This window comes from Macrotis lagotis, chromosome 7, assembly GCF_037893015.1.
Source record: "Macrotis lagotis isolate mMagLag1 chromosome 7, bilby.v1.9.chrom.fasta, whole genome shotgun sequence".
NCBI classification, from domain to species: domain Eukaryota; kingdom Metazoa; phylum Chordata; class Mammalia; order Peramelemorphia; family Peramelidae; genus Macrotis; species Macrotis lagotis.
This window is the reverse complement of record NC_133664.1, coordinates 151,310,876-151,332,731: the sequence shown is the minus strand read 5'-3', so window position 1 is coordinate 151,332,731 and position 21,856 is coordinate 151,310,876. Positions and strand designations below refer to the sequence as shown.

At 36.0% G+C, this 21,856-nt stretch overlaps 1 protein-coding gene across 3 annotated transcripts in view; it reads left to right on the top strand.

Moving 5' to 3' along the window:
• SLC26A4 (solute carrier family 26 member 4) overlaps nucleotides 1-21,856 on the top strand; it is a 60,635-nt gene that overhangs the window by 16,917 nt on the left and 21,862 nt on the right. For all 3 annotated transcript variants that reach the window (XM_074193930.1, XM_074193929.1, XM_074193931.1), the window contains exons 7-10: nucleotides 6,455-6,607; nucleotides 6,722-6,804; nucleotides 14,718-14,865; nucleotides 16,580-16,693. In XM_074193930.1, coding sequence (XP_074050031.1) covers nucleotides 6,455-6,607; nucleotides 6,722-6,804; nucleotides 14,718-14,865; nucleotides 16,580-16,693 — 498 coding nt within the window. The remainder of the gene's footprint in view (nucleotides 1-6,454; nucleotides 6,608-6,721; nucleotides 6,805-14,717; nucleotides 14,866-16,579; nucleotides 16,694-21,856) is intronic.

Genomic DNA, 21,856 nt, shown 5'->3' with positions numbered 1-21,856 from the left:
CTAAGAAACTTGCTGAAAACTATTTCCCCACATAATTGTTTCCTTCTAATCTTAACCGCATTGTAAATTATATTCTATGTAATCAATATTATCAACTTAATCTTTATGATAATTTTCCCTTTGTTAATCTAAAGAAAATATCTTCCTTGCTCCTCTAATTTGTTTATAAGATGACCTTTTATATCTTAGTTATGGATTTGTTTGGAGCTTACTTAGTTATATAGTATGAAGTCCTGGTCTAAATCTAATTTCTGCTAGCTGTTGCCCGGTTTCCCCAGCAATATTTTGTCAAATAGTGTGACCTGAGCCTAGTAGCTGAATTTTTTTTAAGTTACTGTTTCCCAACAGTTACTTGTCACTCTGAGAGTAAGGACCTTCAGTAGGTAAGGAGATCCTGTGAAGTTTATTTTTTTGTGGCTCCTTCTGCATTTTCTGCATTCTCACCCACCAATGATTTCTAAGAGAAAAAGGCAAGAAAATGAGCATTTGGTGGTCAATCTATATCTGCATGTATATAGACTCTGATACTTATACAGCTTTATCAGGTAGATTTCTTTTGACAATGAAATATTGGCCAATAAAAGTCAGAAAACAACTATCTTAGGGCTTTATATCTGATCATGGAAAAGCTTGACTTCAAACAAATTTGAGCAAGTATATAACAGGATGCAAAGATAATACTTTTTGAAGTCAGAGGACCTGTTTGAGATATTTATCTTTGCCACTTAGATTACTAAAGTAGATGAAGAATTTAGAATTTATATAATGTTCTTAAGGTTTGATAAAGTGCTATACAAATATAATCTCATTTGATTCTCACAATAGCCTTGGGAGGCAAATGTTATTATTATACCATTTTGTAGAGAAAACTGAGATAAAGGTAAAGAAACTTGTCCAGGGCCACACAGGTCAGTAGGTGTCTGAGGCTGAATTTGAATTCAGTGGATAGAATGCTGGTCCTGAAGTCAGGAAGACCTGGGCAAATCACTTAACCCTTTTTGCCTTGGTTTCCTCATCTTTAAAATGAAGTGGAAGAGGAAACAGCAAAACACTCTAATGTCTTGGCTGAGAAAACCCCAAATGAGGGAACATGAAGAGTTGAACATGACTAAACAATACAACTTGGCTCCAAGTCCAGTGCCACCTAGATGTGGGTATAATTTACTTAGATCTTAGTAAAGTTGTTGATGGGAAGATCATGGATTAGGTGATAGTGCAATCAATAGTAGCTGGCAATATTCAATGTCAAAGAGACAGGAGGGAATACCCCCTGGGATTTGGACTTTGCCCTGTGATGATTAACACTGTGTTAGTGATATGGATAAAGGCACAGATAGTATGTTCAGAGAATCTGCAAATGATACAAAGCTGAAAGAGATAATTTACACACTGAAGGAAGGTCAGGATCCAGAATGATCTTGACAGACTAGAGCATTAAGGTCAACTCAAATTGAACAGGGGGTAGTGGTGGTGATGATGAACACTAAATTTTATATTTCCCAATTATATTTCAATCTGATTTGGGCTGCCACCCATCACGTGTTTGACACCTCTGGGCTAGAGCCCTGAATTGAGTCTAATAAGATAAAATTGAATAAGGATAAAAAGGCAAAGTCTTGCACTTAAGTATAAAAACATTAACCTTCTAATTATAAGATGTGGAGGCATGAAGAATTAAACATTCTTTTGAAAAATATCTGGGAGGGTTTTTGTGGCCTATAACTTTGTTCAATATGTATCAGTCAACAGGATGATGTGGATGATGAAATAAGCAAATTTTATCAGAGTTGCTTAAAGAAGTTCATAGCTTCCAGTAGTATAAAAGTCTCAAACCCCTGTACTTTGCCCTCATCAGGCTTCATCCTGAGTATTGTTTAAGGACACTGATAAGCTGGAAAGTGTCCAGAGAAGAGAAACTAGGAAGGTCCTTAAGGATTAATAGAAGAATCTGGGAGTGGTAGCTAGAAGAAATGAAGACTTAGCAAAGACATGATAACTTGTCTTCATGCATTTTAAATGTTTGAAGATTTTGGGCTCATTCTGCTTGATTTGGGAGGGCAATGAGTAAAGTAGCCCAGAGACCAATTTAGGTTTTAAATGGTGGGGAAACCTTCCTAACAATTAAATCACTCATCACATAAATGATAGTGGGAATTCCTTTTGTCCATGAGTTGGACTCAGTGTCTGCTGAGGTACCTGCTAACTCTCAAATTCTGTGACTCTAAACCTTTTCTTAAATAATTCAATAATCTTTCCAAATATCAATTATTATTCCATCATCTTTCCAAACATCAATTATTATTCCATGCTTCAATCCAACAATGCCATTAAACTATCAAAGTGCAAAAAGAAGGAACACCAAATAACTAGATTGTTGAGTGTGGCTATGGTTTTTCTTTCCTCCCTTGCTATGATCTCCCAGTTCTTACCTCTTACTAGGGTCAAGTGCCTGCCTCTAAAAAGTCCCTCCCAATTTCTAATTTGTTACTTCTCATCAATAGTGGGCTAGAAAGCTCAATCAATGAATATTCATTAGAATTATGCCTAAATTAAAATTAATATTTGTATTTAATGGTGGCCATCTCTGGGGGAAGGGAGATAAAAAAGGGGGAAAAGAAATTATACAATAATTTTGTTGTATATTTGAAAAGAATAGCAAGTTGTGCATAGTAGATTTCCAGTTTGATGTGCAGTCATCTTTTTTTAATTTACTATTTTTTTGTTCTTTCTTTTATTTTTTCCAATTACATGCAAAGATAGTTTTCAGCATTCATCTTTTTGTAAGCTTTTGAGTTTCACATTTTTCTCTACCACTTTTCCTTCCCTTCCCCCTCCCCATGGCAGTGAGTATTTTGATAGGTTGCACATGTACAATCACGTTTAAGATATTTCCATATTAGTCATGTTGTAAAAGAAGAATTAGAACTAAAGGGGAGGGGCAGCTAGGTGGCACAGGGGATAAGAGCACCGGCCCTGGAGTCAGGTGTACCTGAGTTCAAATCCAGCCTCAGACACTTAATAATTACCTAGCCATGTGGCTTTGGGCAAGCCACTTAACCCCATTGCCTTGCAAAAAAGAAAAAACCTAAAAAAAAATCTAAAGGGAAAAAAACATGAGAAACAAAGAAAAAAAACATGCTTTGCTCTGCATTCAGAATCCATAGTTTTTTCTCTAGATAGCATTTTCCATCACAAGTCTTTTAGGATTGTCCTTAATCACTGAACTGTTGAGAGGAGCTGAGTCCATCATAATTCATCATCTCACAGTGTTGCTCTTAGTGTATACAATGTTCTCCTCACTTCAGTAAGCATCAGTTCATGCAATTTTTCCCAGGCTTTTCTGAAGTCTACCAACTCATAATATCTCACAGAACATTTATTGTACCATGTTATGGAAATGCTTGTTTTATTCTATAAATTAAAAATAAAATAAACAGAAAAAAAAGTTGAGAGGGGGTTATCATATGAATTGTATTCATGAAGTTTAAACTTTGCAGCCTCTCAGGATTTTTTTTTTGGTCATTCCCTTGGACTCATATATTTGAAATAATTCAATTTTTGGAGTCAGAGATCTCTCAATAAATGAGGCATTGCTATAGGTTAATTGAGAACAGTTTATTATTGACATGAGAGTTGCAAGTACAGCATGCCAGTTGGAAATGGGTAAACTATAGTTTACAACTTACAAGGTGTTCCAGTTGCTTTGGCTTGACTTTGAAGGGGGCCTGTAAAACAAAGACTTATTCAGAGTAAGTGAAATGAAGCACCATCTTCCACTGTTGAGTGAAGATTCTTTGTCTGAAGTAACTGAGTAAAAGCATTTTGATCTGTAATTCCCACAGGGCTGACTCTGACATAACAAAGCTCTTAATTCTCTTCTTTGGGTTTTCCCCCTTTTCTAATTCTCCTGAAGAACATGTTCCTTTCCCCCTCAGGAGTGTCTTATTTACAAAACAAAACTAGTTTTTCTTGAGTCATCTGGTCCATAACTAGGGGAAAAGCAAGTTTAAAAATTATTTAATCGAATTACAAAAACCGATGCCTGCCTCAAAAAATACTCAGAAGTTATCTATAGTCATCTATAGTTATCTATTGTGATTTTAAAAATGACATGTGCTGTGGACTTGCAATTAGGAGGCCTGGGTTCATATGCAAAGACTCTATTTCTTACTTCCTGTGTGACCTTGACCAAGTCACTTCATTTCCCTTGGGCTTCATTTTCTTCAAGTTAAAAATGAGGGAGTTTCACCAGGTAACCTGCCTCTAAGGTTCCTTCCAGTTCTAAATCTATGATCCTATGACCTTTTCCATTGTAATTGTGGGTGAACCCTGGCCATACCTCTTTATTAGCATACACAGATAGGATCGTTTTGGAGATTGAGGACCTTTTTATATATAAATTGGCACAAAGTCACAGAATCTAGAGTTGGAAAGGATTTGATTAAAAACTAATTATCTCAAAATTTCTACCATCTGTGTGGTACTTTATAAAATGTCTTCCTTATGAGAAATTTATGAGTCAAGTAACACAAGTACTATCCATGTTTTTTTAGATGTGGAAATTGAATTTCAAAAAAGTGAATTGACTTTCTCATGGTTTTTCTACTAGCTAACTGAGCAGTCAAGGCAAGGTTCAAAACAGTCCCAGGACCTGCCATGAACCAGGCCCTGTAATGAGTTTTGTTATTACAAAGTCAAAAATGAGATAATCCCTATCTTTAGGGATCTTGCTTTATACATCTCCAGATCTTCTAATGTACTAAGCCAACTGGAGTACTGTGTTAGAAATATCAAGATTGCTCAGGTTCAAATATCATTTGATAATTCAAATATCATTCAACTGACACAAATGTGTTTAAGATGTTTGTTTGAGTGTTTAAATCATCCAGAGAATTGTCATCAGAACCTTGTGGTCATATGTATGATCATAACTTTTACTTAAAGAGTCTCAAATAATAAGTGTTTATTGACTGACTTTCTGACTATATTATGGAATTTTAGGGCCAGAAGAGACACTAGAGATGATTTAGTCCAACCCCATCATTTTGTAGAATAAAAAATCTGAGGTTAAGAAAACTCGTACCTAGCCTAAGGCTCCATGTCACCAGATTTCCAGGCTAGTACTCTAAGTAGTTCAGTAGATAGAGTACTAGAACTGGAGTCAGGAAGATCTGTGTTCAGATTCAGTCTCAGATACTTACTGTGTGACCTTTGATAAGTCAATAACCCTTTTTTTGCTCAGTTTCCTCATCTTTATAGGAAATGACAAACCATTTCAGCATCTTAGCCAAGAAAACCCCAAATTGGGTCATGAAGAGTCAGATACAATTCAATAACAACAACTCTTGTCAGTACCCAGTATTTTCTCTATTGCTACAGGCATTTTAATAGAGCTTAGGAATCAGATGTATTTTTAAAATTTTAATTATTTTGAACTTGAAAAATACACATAAAATGTGCATTTTCATATCACAGAACAGAAAAAAAGGATTGCATAGAAAACTGATCTTTAATTAGGTAAACTAGTTTACAATTTTTTTTAATTCAACATGTTTATTTCAAAACTGCTCTGTCAATCTGTGTTGCCCTATGACTTTCCTTCCATGCTCTTCTGTGCATTTAAAAAATGCATCATTTACACTTTTATTTTTAGCATCCATATAACCAAATCCCTATTCCTTCCTTCCTCCAGTTTCTCTGTTCCAAATTTTTTTCTAGTCTTCCTTGCAATAAATAGGTGAGCAAAACAAACCCACACATTGTTTGTGTCTGAAAATGCATGTCTTGTACTGCATCTCTAGAACATCGCCAAGAGTAGGAAACATGCTTTTTCATTAGTTGAAGCATGCTTCATTGGCCCACTAGAATCATGATTGGTCATTAGGTGGATCAGAGTTCTTATCTTTCAAAGCTGTTTCTCATTATAATGTTTTATCCATTGTATGAATTGTTCTAACTCTTCTCACTTCATTCTTTCAGTCCTTCCAGGCTTCTCTGAATCTACAATTTTAGACATTGCTATGGTTCAGTAATAAGAAATCTGATGTTCTGAACTACCTCTGTACAATCTATGGTGTACATAGAAAATTAGCAAATGAAATGCAATGGGATCATGGTGCTTACATGAGTGTCCAGGTTGATGATCTTTGAGAACAGGGATATTATTATTTTTTTACAACAGAAATAAAGTTAGGTTGGCTCAGCAAGTGCAGGTAATATAAAGAATCTGGAAGGACCCTTAAAAATATTACAAAGAAAAATAAAAGCAAAACCTCTGGGCACACATCAAAAGAATCCTGATAAGAACTTAAAGGGAGTGGCCAAATAATTTTTTGATACATTATGAATCATAATTAAATATATAATTAAGCAAATTAAATTGATTGTACTTATGCTCACTGCTAAACTTTTAATACAACTTTTTTTAAGTGAATCACTTTCCCTTTTTTTTTAGACTCTGGTAGAGATATTTCAGAAAATTGGTACCACTAACATAGCAGATTTCGTTGCTGGGATGCTTACCATCATTATTTGCATGGCTGTTAAAGAAATAAATGATCGATTTAAACACAAAATTCCTATTCCTATTCCTATAGAAGTAATTGTGGTAAGTAGGCTATGTATTTATTTACATAAATAGATAATGATCATATTCCAAGAAGAGAGATTTTTAAAATAAGAGGTTTTTTCTGTCTGTCTCTCTCTTTTTGCTTTATTTTAGACAATTATAGCCACAGCCATTTCATACGGAGTCGACCTAGAAAAAAAGTACAATGCTGGCATTGTTAAATCCATTCCAAGGGGGTGAGTAGGGTATCCTTCTTTGCCAATATATTCATCTTAACTCAATATTTTCCATTTAAACAGAAATATCGAATTTCTTTTCAGAAGTATTCCTTCAATGCCCCTGCTCACAGATGTACAAACCAAAGAAAAAATATTCACATGTAAAAAGAGTGAAACAACTAGTAATATTGTCTAGACTAGAGAAAATTCTCTTTATCTGAACACAGCCTTCAGCTTCTCTTTTTCATTCTCTTTTCAAAGTGCTTGCAGAAACTTAGGTAGTTCCAGAGTTCTGATTTGGACTTGTTTGTGTAGCATGACAATCTAACCTAACTTATACAGGTCAGTAATATTGATTGCAATATGCAGAGGGTGATAAAGTTGTGGCTATTATGACATCATGGTGTCCTGGAAAGACTCAGAGAATCTGTTTTCAAATCTCTGCTCAGCTATTTTCTACCTATTTGACCTTGGGGAAGAAACCTCTTTTCTGGGCATCATTTTCCACATCTATCATATGGAAACTGCTAAGGTCCTTTTTGATTCTCAACCTGAATTTCTACGGACCAAATTTTACACTCAGGTCATTCTCTTTAGACTTTTGAAGTTGATACTTGCTACACAGAAGTCTTTGGATGACATCCACCAGCTGAAATGGGATTGACGGACATTTCTTTAGCTTGGAGTAATGGGGAGAGTGATAGACTGGGTAGGCATAGAGAGACCCTTGTTTTACTTTGAAGGTCTTTCATAAGAGATTCATGTGATCTTGAAAAAGTCTCTTCTATTGTCTATCTCAGTTTTTATTGATAAAATTAGGGTAATAACCTTTGACTGCCTTTCCCATCAGCTTGGCAGGAAGAGAAAATGCATAGCCTACTAGTCTAAATAGCCTAAGTCAATTGGATATGTGGTCCACAGATTTCTCAGCAAGTCCTTTAGCAAAGAGATTTACTCAAATGGCATAGCAAGGACATTTATAACAAAGGATTTTCCTCAATACCAACATCTTCTCCCACAAATATATCCAGAATATTGGAAGGAGAAAATGTTACCATCAACTTTAAATATATTGCTGCAAAGGCACATGTATAGAGAATATATTTGTGGTCAAGATAACTGAACTCACAGACCAAAGGGCCTCAATGCCCCTTCCCTCTCCAGAGCCTCCTTCACAAGTTCACTGTAAGGCATGGTTTTAGAGATGGATGCATCAGTTAGCTGCTCAGATGGGATATCTCTGTCAGACCAGCCGGACCAAGAACTAGCTATATAGGCCAATTTGTTGCTGTAAAAAAAGTGACCCAGTTTGCTGTACGAGGAACACTCTATGTGTGTGTGTGTGGGGGGGACTGTCTGGGCAGCTTTTTGAAAAATGAGGATGAAAAATGAAACTCATGGATATTGGTGAATTTTTTTTCAAATTTGAAATATAGTTAAATATTTCTAAATTGTATTATGTGTCTTTATGAAGTACAAAAAAGCCTGTTTTTCTTGAGTCTTATAATGTTCAGCCAAAATAAATATGACTTAGTAAGGAAAGAAAATATTGGCATGCTTCTGACACTTCATGTTTGTAAGATTTAGGTTCTGCTGTCACTGAGCTTAAAAGATTGATCTTAAGAATGGTGATATGGAACCTTTTCCTTATGAAAAAAAATAAGGTAGAAATCATTTGCATTCTTGGGAAATACTGCTGGGAATTGTTGTACTATATGAGGAGTTGTCTATTTTAATCCCTCTCTTTGTGTCCATTTGGGCCACATCTATCAAATGGCAATTTACTAAGGTACTTTTTGGCTCTCAATCTGGGTCTCTGTTGACCAAATTTGCCCTCAGGTCATTCTCTTTACAGTTAAAATTAAATGGCTGAATTCCTTTCCACATCTGACATTTGTAGTTCCTTAAGATCAAAACTAGGAAAGAATTTTCAAAACTATTTAAAATTCTTTAAAATAGTAAAAGTTTGTTATTATTTAGCATTTGGTGTATAATATCTATGACAGAGGGTTATAGCTAAAGCTAAAGGTCTTCTGGAACTAAAAAATCCATGGGATATAAAATTGACATTCTCTACCCTAGAATGGGCAGGAAGGGAATATTTCCATTACAAGTAAAAAGACAGTGAATTTGCCTCCTGGTCCTAGACTGGCATCAGACTTTCATCCCATCTATTCATAAGACTTCCCAAAGGATATTGATTGGAGATGATACTGAATTGAAAGTAATCCCATTAAAGCATCATGGAGTGCTGAGGGAAAAGGACTCTTGAGTTTAGAAGAATTCATTGACCAGAGGAGGTAAATCTTCTTTCATCTCCTGCCTGGATGTGACAAATCACCCTCAGAGCTGAGAATGATGAAGGCAAAGGGAAGAAGTTTCCACTGAACCAAAGCCAAGGGTCCTTGTTTTTTACCTGCAGCACTGCAACTGAAAAGAATGCAGTGCCACCCAGCCAAGCTAGGACTTGAAGGTGGAAAAAAAACTGTAACTGCCCTTTGAAAGACTTCAGAAGGTCAGGCAAATAACCAGCCCAGCATCTCTGCCTGGCAACAGAGTCCAGTAAGAAGCAGACACAGTTCCCCGGAGACTTGCTCTCCCTACTTTAGCAACAAATTGACCTATATAGCTGGTTCTTGGTCCAGCTGGTCTGACAGAGATATCCCATCTGAGCATCTAATTGATGCATCCTTCTCTAAAATCATGCCCTACAATTAACTTGTGAAGACCCTCTGGAGAGAGAAGGGATATTAAGGCCCTTTGGTTTGTGAGTTGTGAGTTATCTTGAAGTTATCTTGACCACATACACTACATATGTGCCTTTGTAGCACTGCACTTTAAGTTGACGACAACATTTCCCCCTTGCAAGATTCTAAGTGTATTTGTGGAAGAATATGTTGGTGTTGAGGAAAATCCTTTATAAAAAATGTCCTTGCTATGCCATCTGAGTAAATACCTTTCTAAAGGACTTACTGGGTCTACTGGCTATTGTTAAGAGCAGATACACTAGAGGGGATTTCTTGAACTAGTGTTTAGAAGTACAGCCAATCAGGGTTACTTCTAGAACTTAAAAATAATAGTAGTAGCAATAATTCTAGGGAACCAACTTGCTAGTGGCTTTGGGGGTTTGGGTGAATGAGACCTGGAGGAGGCTTTATAGATCTCTTTCAATGGAGATTCAATATTTGTTTCCTCCTGCAATTACTTCTTATCTCCAAATTTCTTATCTTCTTATCTCCAAATTTCTTATCTTCTTATCTCCAAATCTCCAATTTAGAATTTAGATCTAGAAAGTGCCTTGGAGCTCATCTAGTTCAACCCTTTTTTTTTTTATAGCTTTCACAACTATAAAACCCAGTTTTATATTGAGGAAATTGAGGCCAAAGAAATGAAATGACTTAATGAAGGTCACACAATTGAAAAGAAGCAGAGCTATGATGCTTACATATTCACTGTACTATTCACTACATCATTTTCCTCCAACTTCTAATCATTCTTATCATTCTCTTCTTTCCTTACATCTTGTTCTTCCTCCTTTCCAAAGAGGCAGCTTTGTGGAGCAAAAGAATATTGAGTCTTGAGAATTTACTAGATAGATTCTCTATCAGCCTCAGTTTTCTCATCTCTAAAATGAGAATAATAACAGTACCTATTTCCACAGGTGAAGATGGAATGAGATAATACATGTAAAATGCTTGACACATAGCAGGCACTGAATAAATGTTTGTTCTTTTTCTTTTCTCCTTCCTGCTAAAATTGAACTAGATTTCAGTTTTAGTTCTAGATTTCATTTCCATTATTCTTATTATATCAGTCGCAATTGGAGAGGGTGGAAGACAGGGAAGATAGGCAAGTCAGCAAGTGAACAAGCATTTATTACACATATGGTATATGGTTATATAGTATATAGCAAATTGTCTGCGAAGCCCTTTGGAAAGCAAAAAATAAAAGCTCTGTTCTCAAGGAACTGATATTCTATGACATGAAAATACATATGTGCATGAGAAATATACAAACAAGTTATATGTGTATATATATATATATATATACACATAGAGAGATATATCTATCTTATATATCTGTCTCTAACACTGAGGGTAGATCTAGATCTAGGTCTGAATCTATCATCTGTCTCATATAGACTCAGAGGGCAGGTTTTAATTAAGATGAAGGAGATGTAGGAAAGGTATGCAGAAGATGAGATTTTAGCTGAGACTTGGAGAAAGAGGGAAATCTGGAGGCAGAGATGTGAAGGGAGAGAGTTTTAGGCAAGGAGAATGGTCAGCCAGTAAAAATGTCAAGTGTTGGGAGATGAAATATCTTGTGAGGAATAGCAAGAAAGCTGTTGTCACTGAATCACAGAATACACAGGGAGGAGTATGATGTAGGAAGACTGGAAAGGTAGAGAGGACTTTAAAAGTCAGAAGGTTTTATATTTGATTGAGAAATTAACAGGGTGCCATTAGATTTTACTGAAAGAGATGACATGATCAGAAATTCACTTTTGTTTTAATTATTTTTCAGTTGTTTTTCAGTCTTGTCCCATTTGGGATTTCTTGGTAAAGATACTGGAGTAGTTTGACATTTCTTTTATAGTTGAGGAAAATGAGGCAAACAGGATTAAGTGGCATACCCAGGGCCACACAGCTAGGAAGTGTCTGAAGCCAAATTTGAACTCAGGAAGAGGAATCATTTAGACTCAGCCCAGCACTCCATCTCCACCTAAATGACCATGATCTAAAATTTAGGAAATTGGTTTAACAACTGAGTGGAGAATTGCTTGGAGTGGTGAAGAATCTTGAAGGCCATGGAGAAGGGGAAGGGGAAGGGGAAGGGGAGGGAGAAAAATTTAGAACTCAATCTTATAAAAAAAAAGAATGTTGGGGGGAGGCTAGGTGGCATAGTGGATAAAGCACCGGCCTTGGAGGCAGGAGTACCTGGGTTCAAATCCGGTCTCAGACACTTAATAATTACCTAGCTGTGTGGCCTTGGGCAAGCCACTTAACCCCATTTGCCTTGCAAAAACCTAAAAAAAATGTTGAAAATTATTTTTACTTATAATTAGAAAAGAAAAAAATGCTATTTACATTTTTTATAAAAAAAGGAATCTTGAAGGGCAGGAAACTAACCAGAAGACTATTACAATAATTTAAGGGTGAGTGGATAAGCCTAAACCAGGATATTGGTAGTGTCAGATGAAAGAAGGGAACTTACACAGGAGATGTTTTGAAGGTAGAAAAAGATAGAAACTATAGCATTGGCAATTGATTGGATATGGGTGGTGACAGAATTGAGAAGTCAAAGATGATAATTGGTTTGTGAGCTTGGATCACTTGAAGAATGGTGGTTCCCTGGACAATACAGGAAAGTTAGGAGGCAGGGTGGGTTGGGGGAAGGAGGAATATAATGAATTCAGTTTTTGATGTAATAAATTTTAAGATTTCTATGAGGCATCTAGTTTGAAATGTCCAATAAGCAGTTGGGGAAAGGAGTTTGGAAATCAAGAGAGAGGTTAGAATTAGACAAATATATCTGAGAATCATCTGCATAGGAAATGGTAATTTAATCAAGGGGAGCTGATGAGAATACCAAGTGAAACAGAATAGAGAAGAAAACAGAAAGCAGGAAAGGGCCTTGAGAAGGCATTCATAGCTCTCAGACAGAACCTGGATGAAGATCCAGCAAAGGAGCCTGAGAAGGAGCTATCAGGATTAGGAGGCAGCTAAGAGAGAATGGGATTGGAAAAGTCTATAGAGAAGAGTGTATCAAGAAGAAAGGCTTGATCAATGTTGTTAAAGGCTATAGAGAGATCAAGGAATAAAGAAAGGTCACTAGAATTAGCAATTAAGGGATTATCAGTAACTTTGGAGAGAGCAGTTTCAATGGAATGATGAGCTCAGAAGCCAGAATGAAGAAAGTCAGAAGACAGTGAAAGGAAAGAGAGATGAGATTGAGAATAGCAGCTGTTGGGGATGAATAGTTCAAAGAAGGGGTCTTTTGAGGATGGGGGGAGATAATTGGCAGGCTTGTAGGCAAGAGGGAAGCATCGGCAGTGATTTTAATTAGGCAACTTCCAAGGATTATAGTTTCCTAAGAACAAGTTGTATGCTTCTTGGTGCTTCCCATTTCTGGATCATTTTTCCTCTTTCTTGGTGTTCATTCTATTCCTCATTCTGCAGGTTCCTAAAGCCCTTAGGCTCTATTAAAGCTTTCTTTTAAGATATGACCTGATTACCAGTCATTCATACCTTGGTGTGAACAAGTTTGAATTAGCGGATTATCTTTCTCAGAGGTACTTTCACTTTGGGACTTCTCTAATTGCAGTGAAAGACCTTGATGGGTTTTTAAGCTAAGGTCTTTTCCAGGTCTCAGTTTGTTTGAGGCAACACCATTCCTAGATTAAAGTTAGGTAAGAATTGAGGCAAAAGATGACCTCCTTTGCCTTCACAAAAGAATCAGTCAGGGAGAGGAAGACCTTCTCACTATCCTGGGGCATGGCCAATGATTTTAGGAGAGAGGCTGATAACTGCACAGCCTTGCTTCACTCAAATACTATTAACTTGTAAATGAAGACGTCATCCTCCTGTTGTCATTGATGCTCTTCAAGAACTGAAGAACTGTTTGTTTACAACAACCACTCTAATTGTATAATGACATTTAATGCATATTCAGTAATCAATTATCAGATTAAAGAGATTCTATTTAAGACTGAAATCCCTTTCAGCTCTTTCCTTCTTTACACTTTGTGAATGATTGCCTTCTCTGCCTGAACTTTTAGGTCATTTCTGCAAATTCCATTCCTGAATTTCTTTCATAGAGCATGTATCTGGTATCTTTATGCAAATCTCTGGGGAGTAGTAACTTTGCATGATCTCACAACAATTTTGCTGTGAAGATAGAGTAATATAAAATTGATATAGAAATAAACAACCTTAATCTCCTTTTATCTCTGAAACACTGAGGTCAAGATATAGATCTTCACAAAGGCATTAATTTCTTTCTTAAGCATCTCATTTTTTTATAGTCTTTCTATAGATAATTTCTCATTCATCCTAACCTCTCTATGTACAAATGTCTTATGTCATGTTTTAGAAGTATGTATTAAAACCAAAGAGAATAGAGGAAAAAGGACTCTACCAGAAGAAACAAATGTATAAAATAGGTTGACGTGGAACCTGATGGTTTTCATGGAAAAAGCATTAGATTTACATTTAGGAGTTATTGTTCAGTCCCATTTGGAGTTTTCTTGGCAAAGATACTAGAATGATTTGCCATTTCCTTCTAAAGATCATTTTACAGATGAGGCAAACAGGATTTAGTGACTTGCCTGGGATCACACAGTTAGGAAATGTCTGAAGTCAGATTTGAACCCAGGAAGGTGAGTCTTCCTGACTTCAAGTCTGGCACTTTATCAATTGGATCACCTTGCTGTCCCAGGAGATCGGGTTTCAAACAGTGGTTCTGGCAACAACTACCTCTGTGGACAAGGACAGGTTACTTCCTGTTTCTTAGCCTCAATTTCCTCATAGCTCAGATGATGATAGTAATATTACCTTTCCCCAAAAAAAGGTTGTTGTGAGAAAAGTAGTTTATAGGCCTTAAAGCATTATACGAACATGAGCTATTATTTATAAGGTTACTAATTCTGGATTTTGTTTTTTTCAGAGGTACAACTAGGATTATAGTCTTTGGGGGGTCTCAAAAGAGCTTAACCTTAAAAAATTAACTTTTGGGGAAAGCAATAACAAAAACAATGTGAATAAGATACAGTTTAATAGAATATTCTCCATTCCCATATTATCTTTGTTTAAGTTACTATACTTTAACATAAAGTTTGAAAGTGAGTTTATTTATCATTTGACAAGTGGAAGAGATACCATCAATTGTAGGCAAGTATGATAAATGTTTTTTCTTTTTTTAAAACCCAATAGGTTTTTGCCCCCTGCGCTTCCAACAGTAAGCATGTTTTCTCAGATGGCTACTGCTTCATTTTCCATTGCTGTGGTGGCCTATGCAATTGCTGTGTCTGTAGGGAAAGTCTATGCTACCAAATATGATTACGCCATTGATGGGAACCAGGTAGGTTCATCCCTGTTGCAAAGCTATCTTATAGGATTGAACCTTTGAGCAGAGTTGTAACTAGGAATTTTTGGGCCCAGGATAAGGTTCATAAACTACAATAGGGCAAGCACTATGAAGCATGTCTTTGTTTAAATGGGGTAGGGAACCAGGGAAAGCAGTTTGTTTCCTGGGAGGTGGTCAAGGCAGAGACTCTGGGACGCAAGGTTTCTGCTTCTGAGGAAACTGTCTTGAAGGCCAAGGGATGCTAGTTTCCTATTTTGACTAATTAGATGCTAAACTAATTGAATATCATATTGCGGAAGATATTTTTAAAGCAGATACATCCTCTGAATCTGGTACTCTCCAAATTCAATTTGTTGGGGCAAAAGCGCAGATACCCTGCTCTTTTTAAAGTTCTGCCAAGGTTGAAAAACAAACCTGAGAGGTGTTTGGGATTTGCCGAAAGATGAATCTGCTTCTTCCATTAAAGATACTATTACTAGATTGATTCTCTGTTAAAGGTACCCAAGTACTTATCAATTTGAGATAATTTTGATGGGGGTAATGTAGATGTTGTATCACTTTCCACTTTTAAGATTATTATTTATTATTTGAGGTGGGGTGAACTGGGCCTGTGATTTCACTGGTACAAGTAGCTTCTAATGAGGAAAGTTTGATTACCAGTACAGTCCAGCATCTGTTCCGAGAGCTGGCTGGGATCCAGGGAAATTAAGTAAGTGTCCAGGGTCAGGCAACCTTACTCCAAGACTACCTCTCAATTTACTAATCCACACTATCTCTCTTTGAAGCAAATCTAATTTTTAAAATTATTTATGCAATTCAATCATGAATTATATGCATATTTAACATTTCTTTGGAAAAGAACTATGAATGCTTTGTGTAACTCAATCTTTTCAGTGTGTTTTTTATAAGCAACATTTTCAATATAGCAATTTCTATTAAAATCAGATAAGATTTAAAATGAAAAGTCTAAAAATGTGAACTTCATTTGGATGGAATAGAGCAGTTAGGGTAGTTATAGAGCTAAATGCTTTTTTTAAAAACTACAAAAAATGTCTACAAGTAGTGCAAGTTTCTGAAAAGGCAGCAGAGCAATGACAACAATTGAATGGTTGGTGATTACCCAGAAATCTAGACCTTTCTATCTTATTAAAGTCTGTGGCAAGCCTTCAGCAACAACTAAGTCCAGAAATGAAAGCTTCAGGTATACTAGTAGTTTACTGAAAATTAGATGAGTGACTTGTAATAGCCTAAAACCAAGGTAATGAAAGAGCTATTTAAGCACAGGATCAGTGACTGTCCATCATTTCAGGTTTCTTACCTTAAAAATTATTTAAAGTAGGAAGACTCTTCTGGGTACCAATTAAGTCCAAACTTCAGGTGTCTTGCTGTTTCCCAGATATCTCCACCTGACATTAAAAATGACTCCAATGGGAAATGGCATGGACTGTCAGTTACAAAGATGCAGTTGCGCTGAACTGTTTTTTTTTTTAAATGGGAAGGACTTATTGGGGGTAGGGGAGGTAGGATATTAAGAAATAACTGCTGAATTCTCTTTTTTGTTTGTTTTTTAAGCTAGAGATTTTTTCAAAGTAAATGTGGATAAGGAAAGGGGTGAGGCATTTGACTTCTTAAAAAAAAAATGCCCCCCTAACATAGATCTCTTAAAGAACATAGTTCTAGCTTTGCTACAGTCCAGTCTTTCTCTTAGGAATTTATTGCCTTTGGGGTCAGCAATATCTTCTCTGGATTCTTCTCCTGTTTTGTGGCTACCACTGCGCTGTCACGTTCTGCTGTTCAAGAGAGCACTGGGGGAAAAACACAGGTAATGAGACCCCAACCTGGGAAATGCAACAATTTCCTTTTATTATCAGAAAGAGCAAGTTTAGGCCAAACACCCACCTAAAGAGAACATGATAATTAGCCTTTGCAGGGAGAACTTCCCTTCCTGCTTCTGTTCAAGTGATCTGTTCACTGATGAAGAATTTGTGGTTTAATAATGAAGTTGCTTTGGGGTTGCCCATTTGCCTGATAGTTTTGGCTCAATAATTATTGATACTAGACCAATAGGAAAGATGTTATTTCTTATTTATTTCCAAATTATCTATGGTTGGGGCAGCTAGGTGGCATGTAAATAAAACTCTTGACCTGGAGTCAGGAAGACTTGAGTTCAAATTCAGCCTCAGATACTCATTAGCTATGTGACCCTGTCTAAGTCTGTTTGCCTCAGTCATGTATAAAATGAGTTGGAGTAGGAAATGACAAACCTCTCCAGTATTTTAGCCAAGAAAACCATTAATGGAGTCTCAAAGAGAGTCAACTGAACAGCAACAATGATCTCTGGGAAGAAGGATTGGTAGAAACATTTCATGGTCTAATAATTTTTCATAATTATCCAGGAGGTTAAAAATGCTTAAAGATCATAAACAATATATGTATACATATTTTAAAATTTTTATTTTTATTTTTTAAATTAGCAAAAATCTATTTTCTCTTCCGCCTACTCCTCTTCCATTGGAAAAAAAAAAGAAAATACCTGTAACAAATATGTAATCAAGAAAAACAAATTACTGCACTGACCTTGGTCAAAGATGAATATCTAATTGTGTACCTTGAGTCTATCCCCACTAGTGGACAGCACTCTTTATCATTGGTTCTCTGGAACTAAAGTTGGTTTGGCAACTTTTTTTGGACTAGACTCACAATTTCATTGGTGTAAGGATCTTCTTCTACCAACACAAAGTGGCACCTGCTCTACAATATATACAATTTATAATTTGCCCAGGGTCATACACACAGGATGTGTCAAAGGCAGGGCTTTGCGTATAATGTTTGACTGTTTAGGATATGAACTACTAACTTTGAGGGAACATGCAAAATAATATGGCACAACTCAGGAGGTAGATTTACTAAACTTATTTTAGATGAAGAGTTCATTCATTCTGTTAAAGACCTGAGCTTAAAAAGACCAAGGTCTTCCACTGTATCCAGGTCATCTTCAGTCATTCTGATCTATATCTGGCCACTGAACTCAGATGGCACAGGAGGAGAAAGTGAGGTTAGTGACTTTATATAGCTTTGTATCGCTTCCTCACTTAAATCCAATTCACTCGCATGCAACAACAACAACTCTTTCTGTAAAATAAGGGTTTTGAAATAGATTATTTCTAAGATCCCTTTCAGCTCTAAATCCTTTGGTCTTCTTGATCCCAAAATATCTTTCTGTATTTCTGTTGTAATCAAATCCTCTCTGTCCTATCTCACCTCTTCTACGAAATCTTCCTTGACTAATTTGAATCATACACTGATTTACACTACTTCCAAAAAGAAGTCCTCCTAGGTTCAAATTTTTTGAATTTAACGAATTAAAATTGCCCTAATTTTACAGGGACATGGACTTACCTGTGTGACTTTAGGCAAGTCTCTTAACTTCCTCGTATCTCAGTTTCCTCTTCTTTAACATAAGGGAGTTTTAGTCTTGGAGGTCATTTCCAACTCTAGACCCCTGATTGTTACTTGTGGCTCATGCTACGCCCTCAGGTATTTTATTACATACAATTCCAGAGCATCATGTTTCAAAGGGACTATATAGTTAACTGATAGTGAAGCCAAAATTGCTGACTTTTACTTCCTTGCTGTTACTTCTAGGCTCAAATGAGACTTGGGGTAGTTGTCTCAATAATAATGCCTGGATAATCTACCCTCCCTTGGCAAAAATTCTGTGAGATAATAGTGTTCTTGTAAGCTGATATCCCTTTCCACACACAGGCATGTATTATATTTAGCAATGGAAAAAGCCAAGATTCTAGGAATGAGGAATGAAACAAGCTTAGATATTGTTCAAGATTTAATTACTGAAATATATACTAAGTTCTGAGGTTTAAAGACTGAATGCATGGCCTGGAACCCAGTAGACCATGACTCAAAGTGACTAGCAGTTCACTCTGTGGTTGTATGACTCTATGTGTCCATAACTAGGCCTTTGCTTTGTTAAGCCTGGGCTATTCAACTTATTTGAATTTTTTATATAAATCACATCCCAGCTTGGCTTAGGTTTGTCTAAAGAACTAACTAACATTCATCAGCAATCAGCAGATTTATTGAGTGTGCTTGGGTTTACATTTCTGTTCTCAAATCTAATGATTAGATTATCTTACTGTTGTATCATCAAGTGTGTTTTTAGTGAAACACAGAACTACCCTTTGAAACAAAAGAGTTAACAAAAGCATAATTCTTATTTTTGCCAGGTTTGTAGGTACCTGTTTAACATTTGTTTGAATAATGAGGACAGCAGCCATCAGTTAAAAGAAAAACAAAAGACCAAAATGTAAGATGGAGAACAGATATACATACACATATCCAATCTAGATTGTTTAAGACAATAATAATAATTCATATTTACACAGCATGTTTTAAGGTTTGCCAGGCTCTTTTCTCATAATAACCACTGAGAAGTAGATAGTCCAGATATTATAATACCCATTTTTCCAGATGAAGAAACTGAAGACCTAGAGGGTTATCCATCATATGGTTAGTAAGTATCTGATACAGAATTCATCCCAGGTCTTCTGACTCCATGTGCCTTACCCACTAAGCTATATATATATATATATGTATACATATATATATATATATATATACATACATATATATCTTCTCCATTGATGATGGATTGTAGCCAGTGTAGGGCATTTCTATATTGTTCATATAGTTAAAACATTTAAAGTTAATTTCTTTCTCTCCCACTTATATTTTATTATCTCTGATTTTACCTTCCCAAATAACTTAGAACAAAATTCTTTTCTATTTATATAGTGCTTCCTAAGCACGAGTATAATAATAACATCTGGAATTTCTAAAGTTTGCAAAACCCTTCATATATGTTATCTCATCTAACTTAAGTAAATAATGGCCTAATTTCTTAATAATTAACTTAGTTTCTAGATCTCAATTCCTTTAAACAAACTTTGATAAGGATAGTTAATCTATCAATCATCACACATATTTATTACCCTACCTTCCTATCAGAAAGTATATAGATAATAAAATCAATAAATTTACCTTTCTTATAAGAATTGCCCTTATGAGCTGGAAGCTTCCTAAATGGTATAATTTTGGGGACCTTTGGGAGATTCCTTTCCTTCTTCTCCCCTCCTTGTCTGTTAGCTAATATTTTTGATTCCCTTAGTAAGAAACAAAATCTTAAATAAGAAGGAAGGAAACAAACAGTAAGAGCCCTGTTATGTACCAGACACTTTACTAAACACTTTAGAAATACTATCTAATTTAATCCTCATAAGAAATCTGAGAGGGAAGCACTATTATTATTTCTATTTTACAATTGAAGAAACTGAGGCAGACAGAAGTTAATTGATTTATCTAGGAACACACAGCTAGTAAGTTTCTGAGGCCACATTTGATTCCTGATTCTAGACCCAGCATTCTGTTCATTGTGTATCATCTAACTTCCTCTTACTAGTGAGAAGGTTTAAATTCTCATATTTCTGGGAAAGATATGTTAGTTCAAATTAATTCTGATATACAAGTGACTAATACATTCTTTCCCGGAGAAAAGAAGGAGGAAGGGGAGGAAGAAGGGGAGACAAAATGAAAATAGCATCTAGTCCCAGGGAGTGAGGGTGGAATTCTAAGGAGGGAATAAAAGGAAACAAAATTGGCAATCATTCTGAAGACAAACATTTCCTGATTCATAATATCCATAATGATGCATTGAAAGGGCCCCGAGTTTAATTCTAGCACAAATTATGTTGGTGGAATATTTGATCGAAATCTCTTTAAATTTTCTGTAATTTCCCTTCCATGATTTCTTTTAATGTGAAACCTAGAAGTAGGAACCTTAATTTCTTCTTCCCTTTTGATTGCTTGGTGTCTAGTTTTCTTATCTCCTTTTCTTTCAGACCTTCTATTGCTCACCACTACTTAGGCCCAGCTAACTAAATTGGTAGATTCCATGTTCTCCACTTCTCTTTCAACTCTTTTTCAACCTTAAGAGAGCTTTTCATGACAGAAAAGGTAAAGCTTTTGGAGTGTCTATTACAAGAACCCTGGTAAAGTTAACCAGTCTAAAGCATGATCACTGGATCACTGTGCTGAAGACCATGTTCCAGAGGAAGTAGGCGACATGTGTCCTTCTCAAGGTTAAAACAAAAGGCAAACAAAAAATGCAGGACTCTCTGAATCTGGAATATGGTTGGTAAATAAATATTTTTATTAGCTTTAAAAGATTAGAAAGAAAAATTGATACAAAAGCATGAAGTTTTATTATTGTTGTGACGAAGATGATGGTGATGGTGACAATGTCCAGATTCATGATTTTGAGAGTGATGGAACTCCTAATATATAGATTTGATCAAAGGAGTATAGGATTTGGCAAAAAGAATCAGAATTCATATCCCATTTCATATCCCATTTCTACCAGCCTGTGACCTTGGTATCTCAATTTTTTTAATCTATAAAATGATGGTTACTCTGAGGTTAACATGCAGCTCTAAATCTATAATCTTATAATCAATTCTCCCTTCAATGTTGTAGCAGTCTTGCTTATGGTTATTTAGCCAGTAGTTCTAAAATCACCTTTCTACTTGAAGGCCATCTACTCTAACCTCTTCATTTTATAGTTGTGGAAATTGAGGCCTAAGGAATATAAATGACTTGATCAATGTCACAGAGGTAGTGAGTGAGAGTTGAATCTAAGTCCTCTACCTCTAAACTTTTTCTACTGTATCATATAGCTTGAATTTGGCCCACTATTCACCATGCCACTCGCTGCCTCCTAGTAGTATTGTTGTTGTTATTATTATTATTATTTAGTTTTTGTGAAGCAATGAGGTTAAGTGGCTTGCCCAAGGCCACACAGCTAGGTAATTAAGTGTCTGAGACCGGATTTGAACTCAGGTCCTCCTGACTCCAGGGCCGGTGCTCTATCCACTGCACCACCTAGCCACCCCCCAAGTAGTGTTATTATTGC